The sequence below is a fragment of the Neltuma alba genome, unplaced genomic scaffold (assembly GCF_004799145.2).
Source record: "Neltuma alba isolate B1F8T4 unplaced genomic scaffold, ASM479914v2 tig00013499_pilon, whole genome shotgun sequence".
Taxonomy (NCBI): Eukaryota; Viridiplantae; Streptophyta; class Magnoliopsida; order Fabales; family Fabaceae; genus Neltuma; species Neltuma alba.
The window spans coordinates 153,646-180,860 of NW_021637725.1; the positions used below are offsets into that span (position 1 = coordinate 153,646).

The following is a 27,215-nucleotide window of genomic DNA, read 5'->3' on the forward strand; positions in this document are numbered from 1 at the left end:
AATGCCAATATATCATATTTTTGCCATTCGAACACTAATTCATGAGAGAGCTATATCTAATGGCAGGACGATCCGCTTCTTTTCCGCGATAGGATGCTAAAATAAAGATGATATTTGAAAAACATGGCTACTACAAAGTCCACTAATCAATCACGTCAATTAGTTTTAGGAGGTGATTAGATAAAAACAAAATTATAATTTCAGAAGTATTTTTATAATATACAAAGTAAATATATATGAAGAAATTTGTTTCAATTTAAAAAAAATACTTCTGAAAAATTATTTTAGAGTTACCCAAAGATTTAGAAAATCACAATCACTCACTTATTATAAAGAGCTTTTAGCTATCATTTTTTGAAACATCATCTTAATGATTCTCACTCTGCATATATTTCTCTAAATCTTGAACGGTCACTTCATCATGGATGCCCTTCAGTTCAGTGTATCCGTTCAGAACTGCGTTCACAGGTCACAGCGTCTTTTCCTTTCCAAGACAGTAATTTAAATTCGTTCACAGTTTAGTGCTGCACCCACCAGATGCCTAAATCTCTCCTCTTTGGTTTTTGAGTCATATATAAAATTTTGTCTTATTACTACTACAAGTATTATTATTATTATTACCATTATGTCCATGGTTAAGAATGTGAACCGTTTCTTACTTTGAGCTGAGTTACCGATATCCTGTAGAAACTACAGTTTCTTCTGACTTTGAGCAACATTCATCAAAGATCAAGCCGTTTCCCAATATTGAAGCGAGAAACAATCTGGGTTTCTTCTAAATCAGCAGTCGAAGCTTCGATTCTCAATATGCTCTTTTTGAACTGATTGCATTAGGTTCTCCTGCCAGTAATGCCTTAGCCTTGCTCTGTTATTCTTTTATTATGGGGGGTGAGAATTGCCTTTGAACGTCGTTATGGGGTCGATGAAATGTCGGGCTATCATAGTTTCGGGGAGCAGAGTTTTTATGAGAATATCTGTTTGCATCTCTTTGTGGCTGACTGAGTTATGCTCTTGCTCAACTGTCCTTCGTTTTGGTTTTTTTTTTTTTTTTCGTAGTCTTTGCATGTATTTGTTTAACCTTCTGTAGACGAAATGACGTTTTTATGTCTGTTGTTTTGATTTCGGTTGTAAATGTTGGTTAGTTTTCTTTCTTTTTTGTTTTTTTAAATGATGTCTCTTATTTTGTTCTTCAAGGTGATGAATGATGAGCTTATCTTTTGTTTTTTTTTTGTTTTCTTCATGTTCTTAGAATTTCCTTTCCAAAGAAAGGTGGGGTTGCTCTGCTTAAAGTAGAATGGGACCTAGTAAAGGTACGATCAAGCGGGAATACACTCATCTTATAGAAAACTGGGAAGTTCCTCAATATGATAGTAGATTGATGAGGCGATTGAAGAGAAGGTCCACTGCTAGTGAGATGATGGAACACAATTGCAGAGCCAACGCTAAAAGGAAAAATGTGGGCACTTGGGGCGATGAAGTTGTGAAAAATGGTGAGAATAGTGGTCATGTTTTGGAGGAAGAAGTGGATGAGGATTATGAATTCTTTTTAGATAAAGCTGTCTTTCATGTTTCTGATGCTGATGTTAACACAAGCCATGACAGTTATAATGATGACGACACGGATGCTCAGTATAAAATGTTCTTGGAAAATTTAAGGGAAACTGATAACTCATACATATTAAAAGTCTTTGCTGGTAACCAGTTATTTTGTGCAAAGTATGAAGGACAAGAAGAGAGATTGCATGATTCGGTCAATAGTAAAATTCATTGTGAGGGTGATGATGAAGATTATCAGTTATTCCTGAATTCATCAAGGATAGAAGGTGACAATTTGATTTATATTCCAGAAAGTGCTATAACAATAAGCTATGGGGCAGGTGAATCAGAAGAAAAGAACTCAGAGGTTAGGCAGAACTTTCAAGTTCCCTTTGAGGTAACTGAACTCCCTAATTCAAGACAAGTTTCAGATGATTATCATGTGGCCAAGAAAAATACCCACAGTGAAGTGCGGAGTGATGCTGTGGATGAAGACTGGCAAACATATCTGAATTCTGAGATTAGGAAGAACTCAAAAGAAAAATGTTCAGCAGTTAGGAAAAATTTACAAGTTTCCGATGCGGCAACTGAACCCCCTAATATTAGACAAGGTTCAGATGTTTATCGTGTGGCCAAGGACAAGCGGAACAATGAAGTGTTGAGAGACGTGGATGAAGATTGGCAAGAATTTCTGAAGTTTGAGGTTAGGCAGAATTTACAAGTTTCCAGTGAGGCAGCTGAACCCCCTAATGCTGGACAAGCTTCAGATGATTATCAAATGGCCAAAAACAAGTGCCACAGTGAAGTGTTGAGTGATGTTATGGATGAAGACTGGCAAATATATCTGAATTCTGAGGTTAAGAAGAATTCAGAAGAACAAGGTTCAGCAGTTTGGCAGAATTCACAAGTTTCCAATGAGGCAACTGAACTTCCTAATGCAAGACAAGGTTTGTTTGCTTCTCATGTGGCCAAGCACAGGTGCAACAGCAAGGAGTTGGGCAATATTGTGGATGAAAATTACCAACTATTCCTGAAATCTATTTGTGCAAATGGTGACAATTTGATTTACATGCCTGAAAATGGTGTGAGAGTGGTATATGAGGACGAATGTGATCAAAGCTCCACTGATTCTGAACCAATTATTCTGGATCCTAGTCAATATTACTTGGACAGCCCATCCATTTGTCAAAAAAGTTGTCATTCATCGGTAAGTGTCTTTTTCTTGGGCAGTGATAGCTGTAATATTCATAATATGTAATTTGGATTGCCGCATTCACCTAATTAGAATGTCTAACAAACAATTTTTTTGATTATTTCTTTTATATGCCTTGGTGTGTTTAGTACCTTGCAGATGAAAGGAATCATAAAGACAGCTTGTTTAGAAAAGGACTCATGGAAGAACTTGAAAGGCCTTATAACGAGAGGGAGCTTGATAAACTTCTGCAAGTAGCATCTCACGAAAGGTCGAAGGTACAACATAGAGAAATGCGCCATGGGGTGACAAAAGATCGTCCAAAGGAAGGTGCTAACAATAAAACCTCATATCTTAAAATGCACCGTGGTAAGGTTCTTTTTTTCCCCATTCTAAACAATGATTGCATTCAATATAATTCATGTAATACTGATGACTTACATTGGATACAAAAGATAAAATAGTAGGGAGTAATTTTTTCTCTCTTTCTTTGTGTCAATGATTATTCAAGGACCATGCCTTCTTCAGTGATAGAGGGACTTGATTTCTGCATTATGTGATTATTGCTACATTTTTGTGAAATAGTGTCACTGCTTTTTTAATGGTCAGTGTGATGGGCTATAGTAGCAGACTTACCTGGTGCAAAAGTTGATTTCACTAGCTACTTTTTGCAATGTCTTCCGTTATGTGTCCCTTGTTTTCATGTTCTTCTACTATGTGTAATTCTATCATCATATTTGCACAATGGTGAAGGTTTCTTAATTGTCCTGTAGTAAAATAACTTTTTCATAATTTTTCAGGTTTACAAGATGCAATTAATCAAGTCAGGGAACCACATAAGGCTCTGTTTCTCCTGCGGGGATTTTTTTATTGGTTGAAGGTAAATTAATAATTTCACGTGCCCTGGATCTGTCTATGTGTACATTAATGATAGATATTAGTTGCTCACAGTCTGTGTAAATTGCAGCATGTGCCCCAAGGAGGAGCATTTCAGCCGTGGCTTGATGCATCCTGTTTGAAGATGTTACAAAATTTGTGAACATAAGATCTTGATGTGTAAATCTAGGTTCTGATTTTCTGATAACCTGCTGTCTTGCTGCTGTATCTAGAGGAAATCCCGTTCATATGCAATAACTAAAAGAAATGAGTATCTGTTGTTATGATATTTGAACTTGACCGAGTTGCGGTGAGAAAATGTTGATGTTGTAGCCCCTAGCAGCTGTTGGTTTTTACTTGATGATGATTATGTAATCAGTGGCTAGCATTTTTGTACGTGGCTTCCTCATGCCTTTAATTCTGAAGGAAAAAAACAAGGTTCCAGTTTCTAGCTTCATTGGAACTACATCTAATTATGCCCAGAATATCTATTTTTGTGCAGAAGAAAAGTTGTGCATGGCGCATATACACACTATACGCCTGACGGCCAAGAACGCTATACGCATTCTATTCAAAAATCTTATTCCATGAATAACTTCATCTGATGAGGGAAAAGTTATGGCAAAGCTAATATGAACTCATGTAAATTTCTCCACCTTCAATGGCCTCCTTATCGTCATCCTCATATTGATCGTGTGTGTGTGTGTGTGTGTGTGTGTGTGTGTATTCATTATGGACAAAAATGTTCACGAGGTTCTTTCTTGCCTCTCGGTTCTCCTTTCTGTACACATATCACCACGTTCAACCTGTCATAGCCGCCAGTGGAGTCACCTCGTGTTCGCTCTACGTCAAAAATGGCTGCCTCAGAACCAGTTTCTTGAATCACAGCCCTGTCTCTACCTGTGAAAGTTGTTTCTGTTTTTCCTCTTCGTTACAGTTACAGCTTCCCAGAAGAGTGAAGAGTCTGCATATGTGGATCCGGGACATTCAAAAACTCTGTTGAGTTGTACTCCTCTGCATCTAAGGGTTCTTCAGAGTACGTCCCTTGAATTTTGGACTTCTGTTGCAATTTCTTTAGCTCCAAGCTATCTCCTCCTCCTCTTAGAATCGTTAATACCTGCATCATCCAACATCGTGAAACATTTCATGCTCTGTATCAATTCATCACACATGTATTGAAGTTCCAGGGCATCAGATTCTTAAATGGATCGGCAGACTAGCGTGCTGGTATGCCTTATTCATATTGCCTGAACCATTTTTTTGGTTGTATGGATGACTGCGTTCTGTTAATGTAGCCAAGTAAGCAGTTTTGGTTTTGCTTCAATGTGACATCACTTTTGCTGGAACTTTATCTATGGTTAAGGTTGATGGATGAAAAATATCTTGTTTTAGCAACAAGTAATGTCTCATTGAACTCAATGATCAATACAAAACAGCAGGGTAAGTTTATATGTACCTGGCTCATGTTTGGTCGTTCAGCTGAGGATTGATCAACACACAATGAAGCTACTAAGACTACAAGTTTCATTTGTTCTTCATCATAAGCGCCATTCAGATATGGATCGACAAGCTCTTTAATGTTATTTGAAGAAAGCAAAGGTTTTGCCTGGAAAATAAGTGGTCAAAGCAGACTGGAATGAAATTGACATTTTAAATATCAACAAGCCCAGTAGAATATTATCCTTAGTGTTTTTTTTTTTGGGCCGGGGGGGGGGGGAAGCGGGCATACCCACATCACTAAGCTTTTCTGTGAGCTATCCAAAGCTTGTCGTCCAGTAATGAGCTCCAATAATAAAACCCCATAAGCGTAGACATCGGTCTTTTCGTCTACTAAACCATGCATGAAGAATTCTGGAGGAAGGTAGCTGTTGTAAAAGGCAAAGTGATTGGAAAACAAAAGGGTCAAAGAATGACTGGGGGGAAAAGGATTATAAATAAACACTTAGAAATTTTGTGGATCTCTTAGATATACAAACCCGAAGGTGCCTTCAATTTTGGATATTGTATGGTGAGTCCATTGGTCCGGTAACCATTTTGAAAGCCCAAAATCAGATATCTGGTATGACGATGAAGTTAAAACATTGTCCAAACTCCAAAGAAAGCCAGAAGAAACATCTAAATACAAAAGTATAATTTATCATTGCTGTACTGGGCTTAACCATAGCTTCAAAGTCCTCTGAGAGCAAAATATTAGAAGCCTTGATATCTCTGTGAATTATCCTTCTTTGGCATTCCTCATGCAGATAGCGAAGGCCATCAGCAGTCCCAAAAGCAATCTTATACCTTAAGCTCCAACCAAGTTTCTCTCGAGGTCCTGAAATCACACGAGGAAATGAATTCTGCAGAAATTTACCGTGGTTTTTTATATTCAGAATTTTCAAAAAGTTTAACAAACCATAAAGTATGGATGCTAGGCTGCCGTGTGGAGACAACTGAAGAACAAGAAACATTCCCCCTTCAACACCATATCCAATCAATCTCGCAATATTGGGATGCTTCACGTGCACTATAATTCCAAGCTCAGACAAGAAATCTGCAGTCATTTCTTCTAGAGTTCCTCTGGTGAGCTGTTTGATTGCAACAAACTGCCCATCTTCCATTTTGCCTTTGTAAACCACAGCATAACCTCCTTGACCAATCACATTCTCTGAAAAAGGAAAGAAACAGAAGTAGCTTATCATTGTCAAGTTTTTCTTTTGATCAACCGGTGTCAGCTAAAAGTAAAGCAATATTGTTAGGAGAAAGAGCACATACCATGGCTGAAATTGTTAGTTGCAATCACAATCTCTGCATGCGAGAAATTTTTCCAGGAAGCTTTGAAGCAGAACAATTCAGTGTCCAAGATTGTCTTGAGAGCTGGATTATTCAGTGGCGAATTTAGAGGCGGGACCTGGTTCTCCCTGTATCTCTTGCTATTTCTTCTGGTGAGTTTTGGAACGTTTTTAAGTGGAAGAATGGGTTGGAAACGCATTTTGGGTCCTTTCTTTAACAAACGAAAGAAACCATGCCACTGGGCATTGTTTGACTGGCTCTCTGAATCAGAGGTCTTGGAAGAAGGGGATTTGGGTTCTAGACTGCTGGAACATTCCTCAATGTCACCCCTAGAAGAACACTCAGGTATTCGTTGCTCCAAAGAATCTAATATGGTATGCATTCTAACATTAGTACAATAAACAATGATCTTAATTTAGTATCATTCACAATGAATGATCAGAGCAACGAAGAGGGATAACTTACCATCACTTGAAATGGAATCAGAAGACCCATTCCTTGGTCTGCATGCCCTTTTTGGAGGAATCCGCCTTTCTTTTTCTTCCTCGTTCACATTTTCCACGCTGTGGAAACCATTGCTGCCAATGTAATCTTATTTTTCAGCAAAGAACAAAGAATTTGACAGGACCGATAGGACGAAAATGTACGAACACATTGCAAATGACCAAAACCTCAAGGCATCAAATGCCGTTAATAATAATGAGACAGAGACAAAATTGTCCCAGATACATGTTCTTAGAAGGAAACAGAGAGGACAAACTAAATGTTGTATTCAATGAAGCATTTGAAGAATGAGAATTTGATAAAAACAGGCATTGGGTACAGACAATGCAGAGAACTGAAAGGAAATTGAAGGAAGCTTACGTAGGGGGAAATTGGGGTTCACGTTCATAGTTCATGGCCTAGATAGAGGGGGCCAAATCCAGAAGAGAATTTGAAAATGAAAAGGGGTTTGAGCCACAGCAAGAACGCGCGAGCGCAGAATAACTAAAGAAAACAAGAAAGAGACAGAAGAGAGATACGCCAAGAAATCAGTGGCTGGCATGAATTTTCTGAGGCGCCGCAATAGTATGAATCTTTTAATAGTGTGTCATCAAATCCACCGAATTTTGGCGCGGAAAAAACGGGTTTTTATTAGTCATCTTTGTCTTCTACTTAGACGCTAAATCTTAAAACATAGATAAAGAGAGGAAGAAGAGGGAAATTAGAGAGAGGTAGCTCATTCACAAAGAAGCATCAAGCATGCCCACATAGCTAGCAATCGAAATGTTAGTTATGACAGGCTTTTTACGAAAATTAGGATCATTGCTTTAAAAAGAGAGTTCTGGGTTATTACTTACAGTGCTTTTGTGCCAAGTTGGTAGTCACTCCTTCAAAAGCCAAAACCCTTGCATTCTCATTTCTGGTTGCTTCCAAAGGCGATGGGTCTTGGAAGTTGGACCTCGTTCCCGCGCAACAATATATTCAATTATTCACAGAAATGCTTTTATTTCACATTGTATAAAAACTAGATAATTAATTTATTTATATTAAAAAATGAGTTAATGTAGATTAAGTATTTTAAAATATTTTTTATTATGTGATGCAACTTCGCTTTATGTATTAAAAATAGATCAGTTTCAATTTAACATCTCACTTGTGAAGGAAATAGTAAACCACAACTTACGCATTACGGCTTCACTTGTAGTTAAAATCCCGTCCCGTCTCATTTTGTGAGTACCCCTTATGTGAACACCAAGTTTGAACTCGAGATCTTACTTAAACATGAAGGGTGGCATTCTTATTAAGACGGCTTATAATTAATTTAAATTATTAAATATAAGATATTTTATAAATATAAAAATCCATCAATAGATCAATAGAGCTATATCTCTCCATCCCTCTTTTCGAAATAAGAAAAACAGCTGTATCTCTCCATCCCTCTTTTCAAAATAAGAAAAACATTTGATCAAGTGGTATCGAGAAAATATTTGCTTTAATCAATGATCGTTCAAGTGATTTGTTATTCAAATATCTTTGAATTCAAGTATTATTAATAAAAGCTAATTGTATTAAATGCATATAGTCATATATATACGCACTGCGTCTTATTCTTAGAATAAAAGTTAAATAACTAGTTTGTGAATATTAATAAAATTATCTGTAATAAATGTATTTTTGTTTTGAGTTAATATAATTTTTGGTCTTTCAAATTTTTCCTCATTTGATTTCGTCCCTTAAATTTCAAACCTTAAGTTTTGGTCCCTCAAAGAGTACTATGGTCCAAGTTTTTATTGGATTATAGAGATCAATATTTTAAATAAAAGAAAATTTAATGGACTAAAACTTATAGTTTGAAACTAGAGGAACCAAAACTAAAATGAGACCAAACTTAAAGGATCAAAATTTGTATTAACCCTTTTGTTTTCTTTTGAATACCATTTCTATTATGCTTATTATAACTACTCGTTGATGAGAACTCCATTGTTATGTGCAATTAATAAAGATATTTTTAAAAAATTTTTATAAATTTGAAAAAATAAATGAATTAAAATCTTATTAAAAAATAGATTAAGATTTTATATTTAAAACCGAAATCAAATATTTGTGTAGCTCGTATGTTTAGAGTTGGAATAGTATAATCAAACCATTTATTATAACCCCTTCAAACAAAGACTAGCAAACAGTCAAAATTTTATTTTAGTATGAAGTAGGGGTGTGTATGGACTAGACTGGACCGGGTTTGTTATTAACCCGAAGTCTGGTCTAGTAAAGACCTCGAGCTGAAAAAAACAGCCCGAAGTCTGGTCCAGTCCGGTGCCAACCCGAGGTCGGGTTGGACTGGACTTGGTCCTCTGGACTGCCTGGACCAGTCCAAGCAGTCCAGAGCTAATTTTAATTTTTTTTTAAATTTTTTTTCTTCAATAGGAGGCAAGATTGTAACTTACTATATAAAATTTTACACATATTTTAATTCAAAATTTATCAAATTTGATCATTCCTTTTCAATTTCCCAATGAAGTCATGTTTTATTAATTAATTCTCATCAATATAGATCTTAAATTGTAGAAAATATATATGCATGCTCATTACTTTGAAAGTTAATAGATAAATCTTAATTATTTGAATAGATAAAAAATTTATATAGAAAAATTAAATCAAATTAAAATTATATAAATAATAATTTAAAAAAATCGGGCTAGACTGGACTGGAGCAACTGGTCTGAGGGGTCAGTCCCTAGTCCAGTCCAGCCCGATGAGACCAGTCCGGTCCAGTCTGGTCCAGTCTTGTTTCAGGCCAATTTTTTTTGGACTGGACTGGACCGGGTTTGTTCGGGTTGGACCGGACCATACCGGACCACCGGGTTTTTGCACAGCCCTAGTATGAAGTATTGAGGGGCACTGGGGTGGTGACTAGGGAAGCTTATCCGATATAAGCATATTGCTTTTTTGTAGAAAGTTGGAAAGATTCTTGCCCAAATATAAAAGAATCTTGTCATTTAAAGATCAAAATCATTGAAGAACAATATTATATCATACTAATTATATGGCCAGCTTCATTCCACTACCTCCTAAAAACTGAGATTTACATTTCCACTACCTCCTAAAGAGTGAGATTTACATTTGATTTTACAGAATATTAAAATGATTAATTAATTAATAAAAGATGCTAGCGAAACATGATGACAATGTATATAATGTGGGGATATGGTCTTTATATAATTATTATATTAGGTGAGAAATAATTTATTCAACATTCTAAGTTGATGCTTCAATCCTATGCCCTTTACGTTTACTTCTTTTATTTTATATAACAATTTTGCTACTTAATATAAAAATTAGTTGATTAATTTGAGTAGACTAAAAAAATTTATTAAATTAGTTATTTATAATAAATAAGTGTTGTCTTTTCTAAAATACTCTTGCTAACCATGTCAACATATGTATTAGCTAAAATTATCATTTGATAAAACCTTTAACACGTGCAACTAATACAATAATTATCTCAAAAACAAAATGAATAGATATAAAAAACAAAATGAATTTAGGTCTTATATTTAAGACTAAATTGAAAGTCAAGCTAACTCTTATACTACCTCTGGTCCTAATTATAAGAGCTAATTGACTAATTTGATGAGATTAAGAAAATAAGTTAAGTTGGTTATTTGTAATAAATAGATATTACCTTTCCTACAATATCCTTGCTAATCAAGTGTATTGGCTACAATTATCATTATGAGAAGGATTATCTTGGAAAAAATGTACAAATATGAGAGACAAAGTGGATTTGAGTCTTATATTTAGGACCAAAATAAAAATCAAGTAAAATTTTATATTAAGGATTAGAGGTAGTATTAAGTATAGGACATAATACGAAAAAGAATAGTACCGTTATTTCGTTTACATTTTACAATGCATATATTTATGTTTCATATGGTAATTACTAATGATATTTACACGTTACTTTTGGTTATAATTATAAGATTTTGTTTATGGATTATAAATAAAATCTTATAATTAGTACCAGATTAGTTCTCTGTATAAGTTTTTTTTTGTATGACAAGCTCTCTATATAAGGTTCGTAAATATTTTTCCTGCCATTTTTATTGACTTAAAATTTAGCTATTTATATTCGTTACGGATTTCGCTTTCATATATGCAATTGATTTATTCAATTTTTCCCCTCATTCTCATTTACGAATCTTGTCTTTTAATTTCATTTCATTTCATTGTTATCTTAATTTTGAGCATCATCTGAGTATTTAACGTTTAGTTTTAGAATAAACATAAAAGTAAAAAAATTTGATTAAATCAAAATTTAATGAAATAAACGTACTAAAACCGATGATATAAAAACAAAAGGAGGGGAAAAAATCTGATATTACTGGCCGACCCAATTGCCAGTGGACCCCACACAATATAATTTCGATACGGGCCCGACGAAATAGAGTAGCTAGTAATAAATTGACACCTTAACCTCTACATGACGCCGTTATCTCATCTCGGCCTTTGCTTGTTGCTACCCGACGAGACTCTGTGCAGACAAAAGTTCCCCTATACTGCATTTTCAAATTTATTATTATGAGAAGTAAGAATATTTATTATGCCTAATTTATAAATAGTGCAATTTTTTTACTTTTGAATATTTTCATATATTATTGGGCTTCATTCTGGCCAAAAATTGGGCTTCATGTTATTTTTGTAATTCAATCTTTTTAACTGAAATATATTTTAAAAATAATTACACTCTTACATAAATAACTAAATTATTTTTTATCACATTATAAAGCTCTCATTAAATTTTATGGTTAAACTTTTCGTTCATATATATTTTCAACTTGAAAAATGGCCTCACAAAACAGACCCTCACGTTTCCGTTAGAACAAACGCGACGCTGACGGGCCCCACACCCCGGCCTCCAAAACTGAATCAACCAAAGACTTGGTCAGGTCAGCCTTGAGCCACCTGTCCCTTTATTATTTACAGGACACGACGTGGCTTTCTCTCTCGTCATTTTCTTGCAAAGCCCTCATTCTCTTCACGCGTCAGTCAACGAAGTACGTCAAACGCGCCTACCCCTTCAATAATTCAAACCCTTTTCCGTCATGCTTCCTCCCTGTCTCTGGCGCTATATATCTCTGTCCTCATACGACCCCTTCCGCAACAAACACAGGTTCACGTCCACCGGCCGAACGGTGGGAGAGATCTAATTCTATCAAATTCAACCTCCTCCTTCCTTCCATTTCCAGAAGGAAGAAGACGAGGTAGAAGAAGAAAGAAAAGAGAAGGGGGCAAAAAAAACAAAGAAAGAAAGCAGAAGAGCGACTTTTCATGAGAGTTTCATCTCTCTCTGTTCATACTTCATACTGAGTCTAAGTTCTTGCCTTAATTTCAATCTCTTCCTCTCTGTTCTGCTTGTTCTCTCTCTCTCCCTCCCTCTCCCTCCCTCTCTCAAGAGTTTTGTTTAATTTTTGAGAACTACGGTTCTTAACCATGGGAACGGAAGTTTTGCGGCCTCAGGATTGTTTGATTGAAAGAATCAGACAGCCTCCGGTTTCGATTTATCGACAGAGTTATGGAAATCACTATAATCAGGTTAAGAATTATGTACCCAACCCAAGATCCAGTCGAAAACCGGCCAAACGACCTGAGAGGCCAGATAAAAGGAGACGAGTTGTTGTTCCGAGCCAACCGATTCCGGTGACGTCGGTCTCGAAGAGGTCCAGCTCTGATGACTCGAGGATGGGGAGGAGCAGCGGGATAACGAGGGAGAAGGTCACAATTCTTCGAAGAGGCGAGTCGTTAGATTCGAAAATCATGAGCGACGCGTTGACGAAAAAGGTAGGTGACGATCTCATGACTTGCTCGGGTCAATCCATTTACGCGGGATCGGCGTTCGTGGTGTCTCCATCACCAAGCGCGCTTCCTCTGCCTTCTTTTTCAAAGAAGCAGCCGTCCGCAGTCGTCGACGACTTTGCAACGCGAGATCTCCGGCGTCTGCTCAGACTCGAATGACTTGCTGGCGTGTTGAAATTTGAAATCAGGGTTTGGATTGGGTCGAGCTGGAAGGGATCTGTTTCACACTTCCTTCATCCATTAGCTTTCACCTTAGAATCTTCTTCTTGAATCTATCTTCTCCTCGCATCAAGGTTATCGGCATCGCGTCGCTCCCGACGGGAAGTTTGACCTGACCGTGATTTTTTAAAACGGAAGGGTAGAACTAAAATCGGGGTAAAATGTTGGGGCAAATATGTGAAAACAATAGTTTGTCGTTAGGCTCATAGTTGGATTCGCATGAGATGCGGGGTCTTAATTGTAATTAGCTCGTAATCTAAGTTGAGAGTGGTGAAGAGAAAGAAAGTGAGGAAATGGGAGGTTGATTTGTAAAATCCGGGAAGATATTGGGCTGGATTAGGTGGGCCGTGAATAATTTCTTAGCTTTATGACTTTAAGATGGGCCAAGTGCCTTTTATCCTTGATGTTGTAGACTAAAATATTTAAATCAGAAATCTGGGCTTGCTGTAAAAATTTTAACCCACAATATATTTTTCGTCGTCTTTTCGAAGGTAACTTTTAAATTAGGGAAAATCGCTAAAAAAGAGTTTGGAAACAGAAAAATTGCATATAGAGACCTATTATGACATTAGTATGGATTATTAGTATGAATTCTGATAATAATTGATGAGCAAATGGGAATAATTTTTTGAACATGTCTAAGTTTTCAATTTTCAACATTTTTTTTGGGGGTGAGTTTCCCTTTAAATTATTATTAGTATTCAAATATATGATTGAATTATTTCAGTGCAGTGAATCATTCGGGGAGCAAGTCGATCTTCTCAGTTCATGCTTAAGGCAATCATGTGTTTTTCAGGTGATAATGAATAATAATTTATATCAGACAAGAACCAAATGTAGAAAGAAGGTTGTGGATGAATGGATGTTGGATTTGGGTTGTTTATAGAATTAATGTTGAAATGTTTTTTAGAATAAATTTCCACATTTAAAAGACTGAAAATATTTCTAACAGAATTACTGTTGAATGAGATGACACTGATTAAAAAGAAAAAGAAAAAAAAAAAAAGAAGGTTGTAGATGGGTGAGATCAATAATCATGAGTTAAAAGGTTAGGTGAGTTGAGTTCTAGGAGCTCACCATATTTTTAGACTCAGAGAATACTTACAAAGATACTCAAACATCACCTACTAATAAGATTTTTATATCGATAACGCAATTTAAACCCATGACTTTATGGACTATGAGTCAACTTCTCATCAATTACACTAATTCATGTTGATAATAAAACATGAGTTAAAAATACAGGTTGTTACTTGTTACATTTAGAGTTGAAAGCTGTATTGGGTCCAAGGCTAAGGTTGGAGTAGAAGATTAGGAGGCCCTTATCATTGTTGTTCACCAATCTCCCTATAGAGTATAAAGCCATTCTCTTTGGGGGGAAAAAAATTCAGTCTTAGCCTACCAGTCATGAGCTAGTCTTAGTTGCTTCTCATTCCAAAAGAAAAAAAAAGAGAAGGAACTGGAGACCCGAACATTGCCTTTTTTGGGAGTGAGAAGTCTACACACTAATCATTAGGGGTGCACATGGGCAGGGTTGGGCAGGGCAAGACCCCTGCCCAATGCCCAGCCCAAAGTATGAGCGGGCTGCATTTTGCAGCCCGATGCCCGGCCCTGCCCATAAAAGCCCTAACTATTTTGGCCTGGGCATGGGCGAGCTGGGCAGGGCGGGCTTCGCTGCCCAAATGGTGATGACTTGCCAATATCACATGTAAAAAAACTTTCGTCCGTAACTGAAAATTACATTTCATAATTTTATATTTTCACACATTGAAATTATCTAGAAATAATTCAAAACAAGTCTTAGCAATATTCCAAATAAATAGTATTCATAATCCATTTAGAACAAAACAACTCTCAAGATTGTAATTAAATCTTTGAAATTCAAACAGTTCGCATCAATCTCTAGAAAGTTGAGAAAAGAATAAAACATCTGAAAAAATTGAAGAGGGGTTGAAGCACATTGAGATATTCCATTGAAGGTCGGGGATGGCGATATAATAGAAGCTTGATTATCCATTCAAGTGGCAAAAATTAAATGTTACCTAAAAGATTGCAAAATGATATTAAATTTGAAGCCATGGGCTAACAGTAATAATATAGACCATATAAAAATAGGGTGAAAATAATTGTAAAAAAGAAAAATAAAAAATCTTATAATAATTTAATATAACCACTTTTAATATGCAAATACTTATTATGCGATACAATGTAGTTAGCAGTCCATACAACTAAAAGACTTCTTTCCATCATATGACTTGTTCATAAAAAATTAATACAAAATAACTAAATATAAATTAAATAAAACATAAAACATGTAATTCAGATAATTAAAACCCAATTTTCTTTTCCGGCTCTTACTCCAATCTTGTTTTCTATTTTATATAAATATTTCAAATTGTTAATTTATACAAATATATAATGTATGAACTCCATTTTTTAACAAAGAAAGTTGTTAATGGCATAGAGGGGAAGACTAACTTATAAATAGCCAACATTACAACAGCAACACACAATAGGATATACCCAATAAAGCTCACTAAGAACAAGTTAAAAGCAAAATACTATTGCTTCTTTAAAAGAATTAAATCCCCTAAAATGGAAAACTAATAGACATGTGACAATAATAAATTAAATTGCAAAGAGGAGGGAGATAACTTTTTTTTGGATAAAAAAAGTAATATATTAATATTATTTCATAAATTATAATATATATATATATATAACTTGGGCAGGGTCAAATGGGCAGGGCAGCATGTCCTGCCCAATGCCCAGCCCTGCCCATGAAATGCCCAGCCCAAAGATGCCCATTCTTTTTCGGGCTCTTTTTTTTCGGGCTGGGCTGGGCAATTTTTCTTCGGGCTTGGGCGGGCTTAGCGGGCTTCTGGGCTTCGTGCACACCCCTACTAATCATACAAAAGACTATTAATTCCTGTAAATGTAACGAGCCATCATAAGCCAACCAAATGTGCGTATGGACAATGGATATTAGCTTCACGTGATCAATACAATTGACAGTCCCACCAAAAGATTGCAAAACTACTACAAGAAGTGTAGTCACATGAATGGTTAAATATGGCCTTGAATTCTGATTTTGTGAATAAAATACTACTTCAGGTTTTTAATATAAGAATTAGTTAACTAATATGAATATATTAAGAAAATTAGTTAAGTTAGTTATTTATAATAAATATGTATTAGCTCTTCTGAAATACTATTGCTAATAATGTTTATTAGCTAAAACTATCATTTAATAAAACATTTAACATGTATAACTTCTACAAAAATTACGTTGAAAAAATTGCAAATTGGATAAATATGAGAGATAACGTAAATTGGAGTCTTATATTTACAAACAAATTGAAAGTCAAACTAGCTTTTATACCACCTCCAATCTTTAATATAAGAGCTAGTTGACTAATTTGAGTAGATTAAGAAAATTAGTTAACTTAGTTGTTTATAATAAATATGTGTTTTTTTTTTCAAAAATACCCTTACTAATCAAGTGTCATTTGATGAAATATTTAAGATGTGTAACTACTACAAAGACTATCTTAAAAAAAAAAATAAATATGAAAGATAAAGTGGATTAGAACTTTATATTTAAGACCAAATCAAAAGTCAAACAAGCTCTTATAAGACTCTGGTAATAAATTATATTTTACATTTGAGGTCTAACTTTAATTCCAATTTGTGACTTGAAAATGAGCCAAATCATATTAAGTTTTGACTAAATAATAAGCCTATCCTATTTATAGCCTAATTATAAACTTAGCATGTTTTTTTTATTATTAAATAGATAGGCTTAGTCAAATCCTATGTTTCTTATAGTCCTACTCATTTCAATATTTTAATAAAATTTATTTTAAATTATATTATATATATTTATTTGTTTCAGTTAGACTAGCTCTGGTCCTAATTATAAAATTTTGTTTATAGATCACAAATAAGATCTTATAATTAGAACCGAAAATAATATCTATTTATATAAAATAAAATAAAATGATACATAAATAAAGAAGCCCTTTTGCAAAAGTAAACCAGTTACGGCAAGCCCAAATTTAATAGAACAAGTCCAAACACAAACAATTAACCCAGTGAGTCTAAAAGAAAAGATTATTACTTCATAACGTGATGAATTAATATTTAAATTTTTATTAAGAGAGATTTTCATATTTAGTACTTGATATTATCTCAGGTGAGATTATCTTCAATAAAAATATACATAAGAGTAAAAAAAAAAAAATTCAAACATAAACATGGCAAACAGCGCATTGTATCAAAAAAAAGAAAACATGGCAAACAGCGCAGCAACATAATATGTACATGATACTGATAACGGACAATAGTTAATTAATAGCCCTCCGATCTTTAATATAAAACTCATTTAACTAATTTGATTAGATTAAGAAAGTTAAGTAAATTAGTTAATTATAAAAAAAGTGACATTTTTTTCTAAAACACCATAATAATCTTTTTTAATACCCATCTCCTTCTTCTACTTGATTATGGTTGAAGAAGTATTTATAAGGGTAATTTAGAAAAAATTGATAAATATGAGAAATAGATCTTATATTTAGCACCGAAACTAACTCACGAATTGGGTCCTATATTAAGGACCGGAGGAGTATATCATAAATTCAAATTCAAATTTTAAAGTGAATTAATAAAAATAATTTAAACAAGTAAGCTTAAGCCAACTAGATTTAGTCATTATTTTCAGGATCATCATCGACTAGATTGTTGATGTAATTAATGGGACATGGGGATTAAGGGAATAGAGCAAAACATTTTAGAAAAATCATTTTTAATCTCAAATTCTGGGGTATCCCTGATTTTTTTTCTTCCATTCATCACTATATTTTTGACCGAGTTTTTTTATTAAATTTAAATTTTAACTTGACCGACATTATAGTGGATTCCCTATTTTCTTAACAGGCCAATTTGATATCCTTTTTTGATTCCATTATTGTGGTGATGGCTTATGCTTCAAATTAATTCCTTCAAGAGATGATAAAACGTAATAAAATATAACACCAACAAGGCTTCTTTTTTTTTTTTTATGGGAAACACCAACAAGGCTATTTTAATTAAGTGCCTGTTTGACATCACTTATTTTTAGCTTATAAGTAGCTTATAAGCTCTATAAGCCCGATTGACACAATGGGTACGTTTGGATCAGCTTTTCTGCAATTGGGCTTTTGTATGAAAAGCTACAATAAGCTATAAGCTAAAATTAACAGTTTATAAGTCATATAGGGGGTGTTTGGCAAAACCAAACCTAGGTTTCAGAATCACTTTTTTGTAAAACGAGGTAACCTCCTCCACATATTTACTTCGTAATCCGTAAAAGCACTTCTGAAACCATGATTTGGTTTCTATCTAAACACCCCCATAACTTATGGCTTATAGCTTTTGAAATATGGAGAGAGAAAAAGTTAAGAAATTTATTACTTCCTTTAGTTCTTATTATAAGCCTCAAATAACTAATTTGTAGATAATAAAAAATCAGTTAAAATTAGTTTTTTTTTTATCAGAAACAGTTAAAATTAGTTGAAAGTAATGAATAAATTAGAAATATACTTTTATTTTTAAATATGGTCATAAAAATATACTTTTATTTTTTCATGTTTCACTTTATATTTAAAATATTTTTTATGACTTCTTCATATTAAATTATTTTAATTTCATTGTATTATGTGAAATTATTTTTTTAATCATATTTCATTATTTATTAAAACTCATACCCATTTGGGTCATTTTACAACTAAACTTATTTTCACTCAACTATAATCCAAACAATCTTTTACCAATCTCACTTTTACAAACTAGCTTTTCTGAATTCTAATCCAAACACAATTCAACTTATCCAATTTAGCTTTTACCCAATTTCACTTTTCTAAAAGCTACTTTTCAATCGCTGATTCAAACGGACCCTAACTTGACGAATCAAACAAAATACGTCACTGATTAATTAAGTATAGAAAAACACTAAACTTCTGACCAAAACGAGTAATGAAAATGCCAGGAAAAGATATTCTTAGCCACCGAAAATTAAAAAAAAAAATCTCTAATTTTTAATGTAAGGGTCATCTAACTAATTCAAATAAATTAAAAAAATTTAAAAAATTACTTAGTTCTAATAAATGTAACATAATCTCTTCGAAATATCGCAATGAAATATTAAATTATATATTAATTTATAAGTTAGATGAATTATTTTTTTCAAAATAATTAAATATAAGAGATAAAATGAGTTAAAATCTTATATTTAAAATCAAAACCAACTCCCTAACTAGCTTTTAAATTCAGGATAAGAGGAGTACAATATTAAAGTCTTCCTCATTTCCAATCGTAAGAGCTTTCTTCCTTCGCGGATTGAAATGATGTTTTATTTCAATATATATGGGTCTATATTTAATTTCTTGAAGTCAAGATGACGTTTAAAAATGGGGGGGGGGGGACTTGTCTTTAAAAACAGAAACCCTTGTGTATTTGGTAGAGAAAAGATGAGTGTTAAATTGTTATTTAAAAAATTATATGTAATCACTATCAACTGAACATCATTTAGCCATTTACTAATTCTATGGGTCTATTCTTATTTTGGTAATACTTGCACTCACCTTGCTGATTCTATTATGATTGGATGCTGATTAGTTAGTTTGTAGTATAAATTTATACATTAGCTCTTATATTTAGGATCGAAAAAGATAGTATATCATATTGTAGTTAAACACATGATATCAAAGATATATAAACAAATACAAGTATAAACACAGTTGAGAATTGCTTGTATTAAACTACCTATATGCATTTAAGAATAAACTTCAATTATATATTTACAAATAATTTGACCAAAAAAAAAAGGAGATGACATTATGATTTTTTTTTTAAAGAATATAGTTCATCAATGATCATCCATATCCATTAATTATTTCTCTCACTTTGTTTACCTTCCTTCATTTGGACTGAGCCCCTAACTTTTTGTTCTCTCCTACAGCAAGAGTAGTTTCCACTCAATTATTCTAATTTCATTTATATCCACCTTAATAATTAATCCAACATATCACTATCTTCGATCCTTAATATACTACCTTCAGTTCTAATTATAAGACTTTATTTGTAGACTACAAATGAGATCTTATAATTAAGATCGGAGGTATAAGAGTTAGTTAACTAATTTGAATAGATTATAAAAATTAGTTAAGTTAGTGAGACAAAGTAAATTAAAGTATTATATATAAAATCAAATTGAATGTCAAACTAGCTCTTATATTAAACACATAGTGCCATTTATACGTGCCTTCCTTTCACTTTGAAAGATATAACCAATATATAAATAATGTCAAACACAATTACACACGCAATTAAAAACATGCGGAGTTGCACTTGACCAATTATTTAGATAATTGAAAAAGTCAGGCAAAAAAAAAAAAAGATAATCGAAAAAGATAAGATATACTTTAAAGTTCATTCAAACCCATCTCATAAAATCACACTATTTTCATGTGTCGATATCTTGTGTCAGTCAGCGAGGGAAACGGTCTACATAGATTCTCACAGTCTTCACCATTAATTTCTTAGTGATGAAATTATTGCTCTTTGATAAATAAGATAAATTATATATTTGATCATTCAATTCTATATAAGATTTTATTTTGATCTCTTAACTTAAAAAAAAAAGCATATTTTTTAGTCATTTATCCCAAAACTATTAGTTTTAAATTATGATTTTTTTAAACAATCATGGTTATTTTAAAAATCAAACTTAATACGTTAATATTTAACAATATTTTATTAACATTTAAAATATCAATATTATCATTTTTTTAATAACAATCATAGTATCAAAGGAATAAAAATATTCTTTTTAAAGTTAAAAGAAGAATTTAAAATCTTGTATAAAATTAAAAAAAAAAACTAAAAATAAATTTTAGTCTACCAGATACACACATGTATGTATATATGTGTATTAAAGGAAAGTGGGGAAAGAGAAAGCTTAAATTAGAAATGAAGCTGATCTCGTCATGGCCAAAGGCATAAGCAAAAGCAAGCCTCATCCATCACTTGTATTGCGTAGAAGTAATCAACTCTATCTGATTTCCTCCATTTCTATACCTCTTCCTCTATATGTATATATAATTCTTCTTCCATCTATAAAATCAACCACATACCTTTACACATAAAGCCGTGAAGAACTTCTAATTAATTATTCATCAGTACAAAGCTCAAAATATGGGTGGAAGAAGCTCAAAGAACAACGACGCCTCAGGCAATAATAATACCAGCATGTCAGGTAAAGCATTCAACGGACTTGGCAATCTCATCAGACTTCTCCCCACCGGCACCGTCTTCGCCTTCCAATTCCTTATCCCTATCGTCACCAACGATGGCCGCTGCGGTACCCTCCTCAACAAGTACCTCACGGGAGCTCTGCTTATTATCTGTGCTTTCAACTGTGTCTTCGCCAGTTTCACTGATAGCTACACCGGCAGCGACGGCGGCCGCCACTACGGTGTTGTAACCCCGAAAGGGATATGGCCGTCTCCGGCGTCCGAGGATGTGGACATGAAGAAGTATAAGCTCAGGTTTGGAGACTTCGTGCATGCTTTGTTCTCTCTGTTAGTGTTCGCTGTGTTGGGACTTTTGGATAACAACACCGTCCATTGTTTCTACCCGGCGTTTGAAGCGCAGCAGAAGGTTCTCTTGCAGGTTCTGCCGCCGGTGATCGGGGTGATTTCCGGTGGGGTGTTCGTGATGTTCCCTAATAACCGCCATGGTATTGGGTACCCTGCAAGTTCCGACGATAATAGTGTTGCCGGAACCTCCCAGAAGCCCTAATATGGGGAAACTATAAACTATAAAGAGTGTCTGTGTAAATATATTTATATGATGCTTCTGTTTCGCTTGATTTGATGGATATTGATGTGGCTTTAAGTTTGGTGACTATATTAACAAGTTGGCTAATTAATTTTGTTCGTAAAAATTCAATAAAAAGGAAGAATGATGTTTGTGTGACTTTTTTGTTTGTTGCTAAAGCATTCGTATAGTCCTATTGGAGGTATTCCTATTCGAGGCACTGTTAGGTACTAAATGTGGACACTTCTTTTAACAGAGATTAGAACCTTGGTTCACTATGTTATGGGAGACTAGCCCCTTCCATTAGACCCAACTCCCGTTAGTTGTTTGTGTAACTTTTTGATGATCTCTCTTGTTTTTTCTGTTACAGATTACACATACTTTTTCTATTTTATTGCTAATTTAAACTAAAATATGATGAAATCTAAAAGTTTTCTATAGCATCACACTACATGTCTAATTACTTATAAACGAGATCTTACAATTAGGACAGGAGATAATAATATTGTTTTTGTGATACGTGTTCAGTGAGAACTAGGATTCGCTTTGAGGGATCCTGTTTAATTTGTGCACCAGATTCGGATCCTCAAGGTGAACACTGATCCGTACATAGTTAATAGTATGATTTTTATTTTTATATTTTTAATCATTTAACATTTTAATATGCACAAAATATAATCTAGCTAAAATGAAAAATTGTATTCTAACCATCACTTTTTCCCTAAAAAACAACTTTTTTAGTTAAAAAGCATAAGTTGAAAAGTTTAAATTCCATTAACATTATACTACCTCCGGTCCTTAATATAAGACCCTATTTGACTTTTATTTTGGTTCTAAATATAAGACCCCAATCCACTTTGTCTCTCATATTTATACATTTTTTTTTCAAAATAATCCTTCTAACAATGATAGTTCTAATCAATACACTTGATTAGCAAGGATATTTTAGGAAAGACAACACCTATTTAGGACACATAACTAACTCAACTTACTTCCTTAATCTCTTCAAATTAGTCAACTGGTTCTTATAATTAGGACCGGAGGTAGTATTTGATTTGTGCAAATTTCATTATAGTAAGAATGAACATCATGAAAGTTATCACACGATAGGTATCGGAGCTGATTTTCTGATGGTATAAGAGTTGGCCTTTTAACCATCGGCATTATCACCACTAGCTAGCACCCTTGCCCCGCCATTCTTAGAGCAAAAGGAGAGCTAGAAGAGCTGAAACAGGTTTCAATAGCAAAAGATTATGCATGCAAACAAATCAAAGTGATAAAGCGGACCAACCCACGCTCGTAGGTTGGAACAAGTCGCTAATCCCCCTTACCCAAATAAGTTTTTCTATGTTCATATTTAGTGTCTGAGAATACTTTGAATATGATTATTTTATAATCAGATAAGACACTTATACTTGCATCTGGCTGGGGAAAAAAAAAAAACAACAAACATGAGTTCTTTGGACTGCGTTAAAATTTTAGGAGAATTACAATAAGGTCTTAAAAAAATAATTATTAAAAAACCTTAATAACAATCTAAACAATTTGTAATATTAAGTTTTAAAGTAGAAAATGACAATTTTTAAAATTTGTTTTATAATTATTTTTCTTTCTTAAAATCTCATTATAATTCTCTCTAAAGTCTTTAATGATGGACCTCAACTGAAAATTCAATAAAATTATTCTTTGAGCACTCTATTTTGCCTATATGAGGAAAAGAAGGTAGAAGATGTCAATACCAAGAACATAGAGGAAGGGGGGAGGAATCCAAAGTTCAGAACAAGATTGGACCAAAAATTGACGATGAGAAATTGTAGTTGGTGGATAGAGATGGGGTGTTAAAAAAACTACCTCTAATCTTTAATATAAGAACTAATTTGACTTTTATTTTTGTCCTAAATATAAGATCTCAATTCATTTTATCTCTCATATTTATTTGTTTTTTTAAGATAATTCTTGTAGTAATGGTAATTCTAACTAATGCACTTGATTTTTAAAAATAATAATACATATTTATTACAAATAACTAACTTAATTAATTTTTTTAATTAAATTAGTTAACCGGTTATTATATTAAAGATGAGTAGTGCTTGAATTTGATCTCACAAGACATCTATTAGAAGTTAGGGTCCTATTTATATTTTACGGATATTACTCTTAATGCTAATCCCTAAATTACCCTTTTCCTACAATTCACATACTTTAACGCCTAAATCCCCTATATAACAATATGCTTCGCTTCTCTGGTTAAAAAAAAAAAAAAAGCTTCGCAGCCGAAATTTTAAAAATTATAAACTACTTCCGGTCCTTAATATAAGAACTAGTTGACTAATTTGAGTGGATTAAAAAAGTTTATTAAGTTAGTTATTTGTAATAAGTAGGTGTTATTTTCAGTAAAATACTCTTACTAATCAAGTTTATTAATTTTGACATTTGGTTACATCTTTAATATGTCTAACTACTACGCAGGCTGCCTTAAAAAATAAATAAATATGACATACAAAATGAATTAGAGTCTTATATTTATTCATGACCAAATTGAATATCAAACTGAGTTTTATATTAAAGACACAAGATAGTATGTTATACATAAATATTTTTAAATTTTCATATATAGGTTCATTTCATTATTTGGTGTTTCTCCGTAACATTTATGAAGTGTGACATTTCGATTATCATACTGTATATAAACCAATAATTATCAATGACAAAACCCATATGAAAACTTAATAATTAATATAAAATTTATAAAAATTATATTACCTTCTATTCTTCATATAGGAGTTAGTTTGACATTTAATTTAGTTATAAATACAAGACCCCAATTCATTTTGTCTATAATATTCATTCACTTTATTCTAAAGTAGTCTTTGGAGTAGTTACACATATTAAAGGTTTTATGAAATAATGGTTCTAACTAATTCACATGATTAGCAAGGGTATTTTAGAAAAGACAAAACCTATTGTTTTATAAATAACTAATTTAATTAATTTTCTTAATTTACTCAAATTAATTAACTAACTTTTATATTAACTACCTAATCTAGTATAGTATTATTCATAAAATTACAAACAGTGAGATGCATCTCAAACTCTTTCCGAAATACTATCTCCAGTTCTTAATATAAGAGCTAGTTGACTAATTTGAGTAGATTGAAAAAACTAGTTAAGTTAGTTATTTGTAATAAATAAGTGTTGTCTTTTCTAAAATATCCTTACTAATCAAGTGTATTAACTAGAACTACTATTATTATAAGAACTGTTTTGAAAAAAATAGATAAATATGAGAAACTAAGTGAATTAGCATATTATATTTAAGACTAAAATAAAAATCAAATAAATTTTTATATTAAAGATCAGAGGTGGTACAAGTTAGTTACAGTCTAGTTGGTGTAAGTTTCGGTCTATATATAGAGAAATCACATGAGAAAATTTGCAAGCTTCGAATTCATGTTCCAGGCTACGAAAAACAAAAAGACAAAAAAAGATGAGCATGTTGATAAATTAATTGGCAAATGATTCTTAAGAATTATTTGTAACTTACTCCTCTAGTCGTAAAATATAAGACTCTTATATACACTAATATAAAAGTATTATATTTAGCACCGGAGGAGTAATTTTTTGTGTGCAAGTAATTTATCCTTTTCATTTGCAAAGTAGTTCCCTGTGTCATGTAACTCAACTTTTATTGTATGTAATTTATATTTTACTTGTGCAATTTATTATTCTAAAAATTTTTTGTCAATTAATTTTGAATTAATATGCAAATTTATTCTAAAATTTTTTATTCAGGAACGCTGAGTATTTAAAATTTTTGTTAAGTATAAAATTATCTCGAAAGTTTAAAATCGTAACAATGTTACTACATAAAATTAGAAAATTAATGTTAACTGTAAAAATAGTAATACTGATTATTAATAATTTTAATAGGACAACAGTGTTACTATATTAAATTTTTGGAATAAATTTACACTGAAAAAAACTGCTGAATGCCAAAAACTGCAGGTCTAAATTTGCAGCTCAACCTAGGGGTGCACATGGGCAGGGCTGGGCAGGGCAGAACCCCTGCCCGATGCCCAGCCCGAAACATGAACGGGCTGCATTTTGCAGCCCGCTGCCCGGCCCAGCCCATAGAAGCCCTAACCATTTTGGGCTGGGCATGGGCGGGCTGGGCAGGGCGGGCTTTGCTGCCCAAATGGTGATGATCTACCGATATCACATGTAAAAAAACTTTCATCCATACCTGAAAATTACATTTCATAATTTTATATTTTCACACATTAAAATTATCCAAAAATAATTCAAAACAAGTCTTAGAAAATATCCAAATAAATAATATTCATAATCTATTTAGAACAAAACAACTCTCAAGATTGTAATTAAAGTCTTGAAATTCAAACGGTTTGCATTAATCTCCAGAAAGTTGAGAAAAGAATAAAACATCTGAAAAAATTGAAGAGGGGTTGAAGCACATTGAGATATTCCATTGGGAGCCAGGGATGGCGATGTAATAGAAACTTGATTATCCATTTAAGTGGCAAAAATTAAATGTTACCTAAAGGATTACAAAAAGATATTAAAACTGAAGCAATAGGCTAACAGGAATAACATAGACCATATAAAAATGGGGTGAAAATAATTGTAAAAAGAAAAATAAAAAATCTTATAATCTCATAATAATTTAATATAACGACTTTTAATATGTAAATACTTATTATGCGATACAATGCAGTTAGCAGTTCATACAACTAAAAGACTTCTTTCTATCATATGACTTGTTCATAAAAAATTAATACAAAATAACTAAATATAAATTAAATAGAAAACATGTAATTCAGATAATTAAACCCCAATTTTCTTTCCATGCTCCTACCCCAATCTTGTTTTCTATCTTGCATAAATATTCAAAATTGTTTATTTATACAAATATGTAATGTATGAACTCCATTCTCTAACAAAGAAAGTTGTTAATGACATAGAGGGGAAGATTGACTTATAAATAGCCAACACTTCAACAACAACAAACAATAGGATATGCACAATAAAGCTCACGAAGAACAAGTTAAAAACAAGATACTACTGCTTCTTTAGAAGAATTAGATCCCCTAAAATAGAAAACTAATAGACATATAATAATAATAAGTTAAATTGCAAAGAGGAGGGAGATAACTTTTTTTTAGGTAAAGAAATGTAATATATTAATATTATTTTATAAATTATAATATATATAATCTGGGCAGGGCCAAATGGGCAGGGCAGCATGTCCTGCCCGATGCCCAGCCCTGCCCATGAAATGCCCAGCCCAAAGATGCCCATTCTTTTTCGGGCTCTTTTTTTTCGGGCTGGGCTGGGCAATTTTTCTTCGGACTCGGGCGGGCTCTGCGGGCATTTGGGCTTCATGCACACCCCTAGCTCAACCTATTAATTT

At 33.0% G+C, this 27,215-nt stretch overlaps 4 protein-coding genes and 1 long non-coding RNA gene across 5 annotated transcripts; 4 read left to right on the plus strand and 1 right to left on the minus strand.

The window, feature by feature from the left end:
* Window positions 1-774: 774 nt before the first annotated feature.
* Window positions 775-2,794, plus strand: LOC114737828 (uncharacterized). Its single transcript, XM_028925812.1, has 2 exons — window positions 775-846; window positions 1,250-2,794. The coding sequence occupies exon 2, from the start codon at window positions 1,295-1,297 to the stop codon at window positions 2,792-2,794; it is 1,500 nt and encodes a 499-aa protein (XP_028781645.1). The 5' UTR covers window positions 775-846; window positions 1,250-1,294.
* A 1,489-nt stretch (window positions 2,795-4,283) lies between these two features.
* LOC114737829 (receptor-like cytosolic serine/threonine-protein kinase RBK2) lies at window positions 4,284-6,677 on the minus strand (the record flags this gene model as incomplete). The annotated part of the gene is made up of 7 exons (XM_028925813.1): window positions 4,284-4,721; window positions 5,061-5,210; window positions 5,334-5,469; window positions 5,581-5,660; window positions 5,764-5,918; window positions 6,000-6,251; window positions 6,359-6,677. Coding segments are annotated over 7 exons (1,272 nt in total), but the record flags the coding sequence as incomplete, so codon positions are not given.
* Window positions 6,678-7,905: 1,228 nt separating this feature from the next.
* On the plus strand, window positions 7,906-13,395 carry LOC114737835 (uncharacterized). The gene is made up of 3 exons (XR_003739469.1): window positions 7,906-7,916; window positions 9,584-9,589; window positions 13,070-13,395. It is a non-coding gene; the product is annotated as an uncharacterized LOC114737835 (long non-coding RNA).
* Window positions 12,031-13,384, plus strand: LOC114737834 (uncharacterized). The gene has a single exon (XM_028925819.1). It carries the CDS (start codon window positions 12,350-12,352, stop codon window positions 12,869-12,871), a length of 522 nt encoding a protein of 173 aa, XP_028781652.1. The 5' UTR covers window positions 12,031-12,349; the 3' UTR covers window positions 12,872-13,384.
* Window positions 13,396-21,086: 7,691 nt separating the features above from the next.
* On the plus strand, window positions 21,087-21,946 carry LOC114737845 (protein DMP2-like). The gene has a single exon (XM_028925830.1). The coding sequence runs from the start codon at window positions 21,164-21,166 to the stop codon at window positions 21,767-21,769; it is 606 nt and encodes a 201-aa protein (XP_028781663.1). The 5' UTR covers window positions 21,087-21,163; the 3' UTR covers window positions 21,770-21,946.
* Window positions 21,947-27,215: the final 5,269 nt, after the last annotated feature.

What these genes read in the sequence shown, in the direction of transcription:
- LOC114737834 (XM_028925819.1), top strand. Translation starts at nt 12,350, where the DNA reads ATGGGAACGGAAGTTTTGCGGCCTCAGGATTGTTTGATTGAAAGAATC.
- LOC114737845 (XM_028925830.1), top strand. Translation starts at nt 21,164, where the DNA reads ATGGGTGGAAGAAGCTCAAAGAACAACGACGCCTCAGGCAATAATAAT.
- LOC114737828 (XM_028925812.1), top strand. Translation starts at nt 1,295, where the DNA reads ATGGGACCTAGTAAAGGTACGATCAAGCGGGAATACACTCATCTTATA.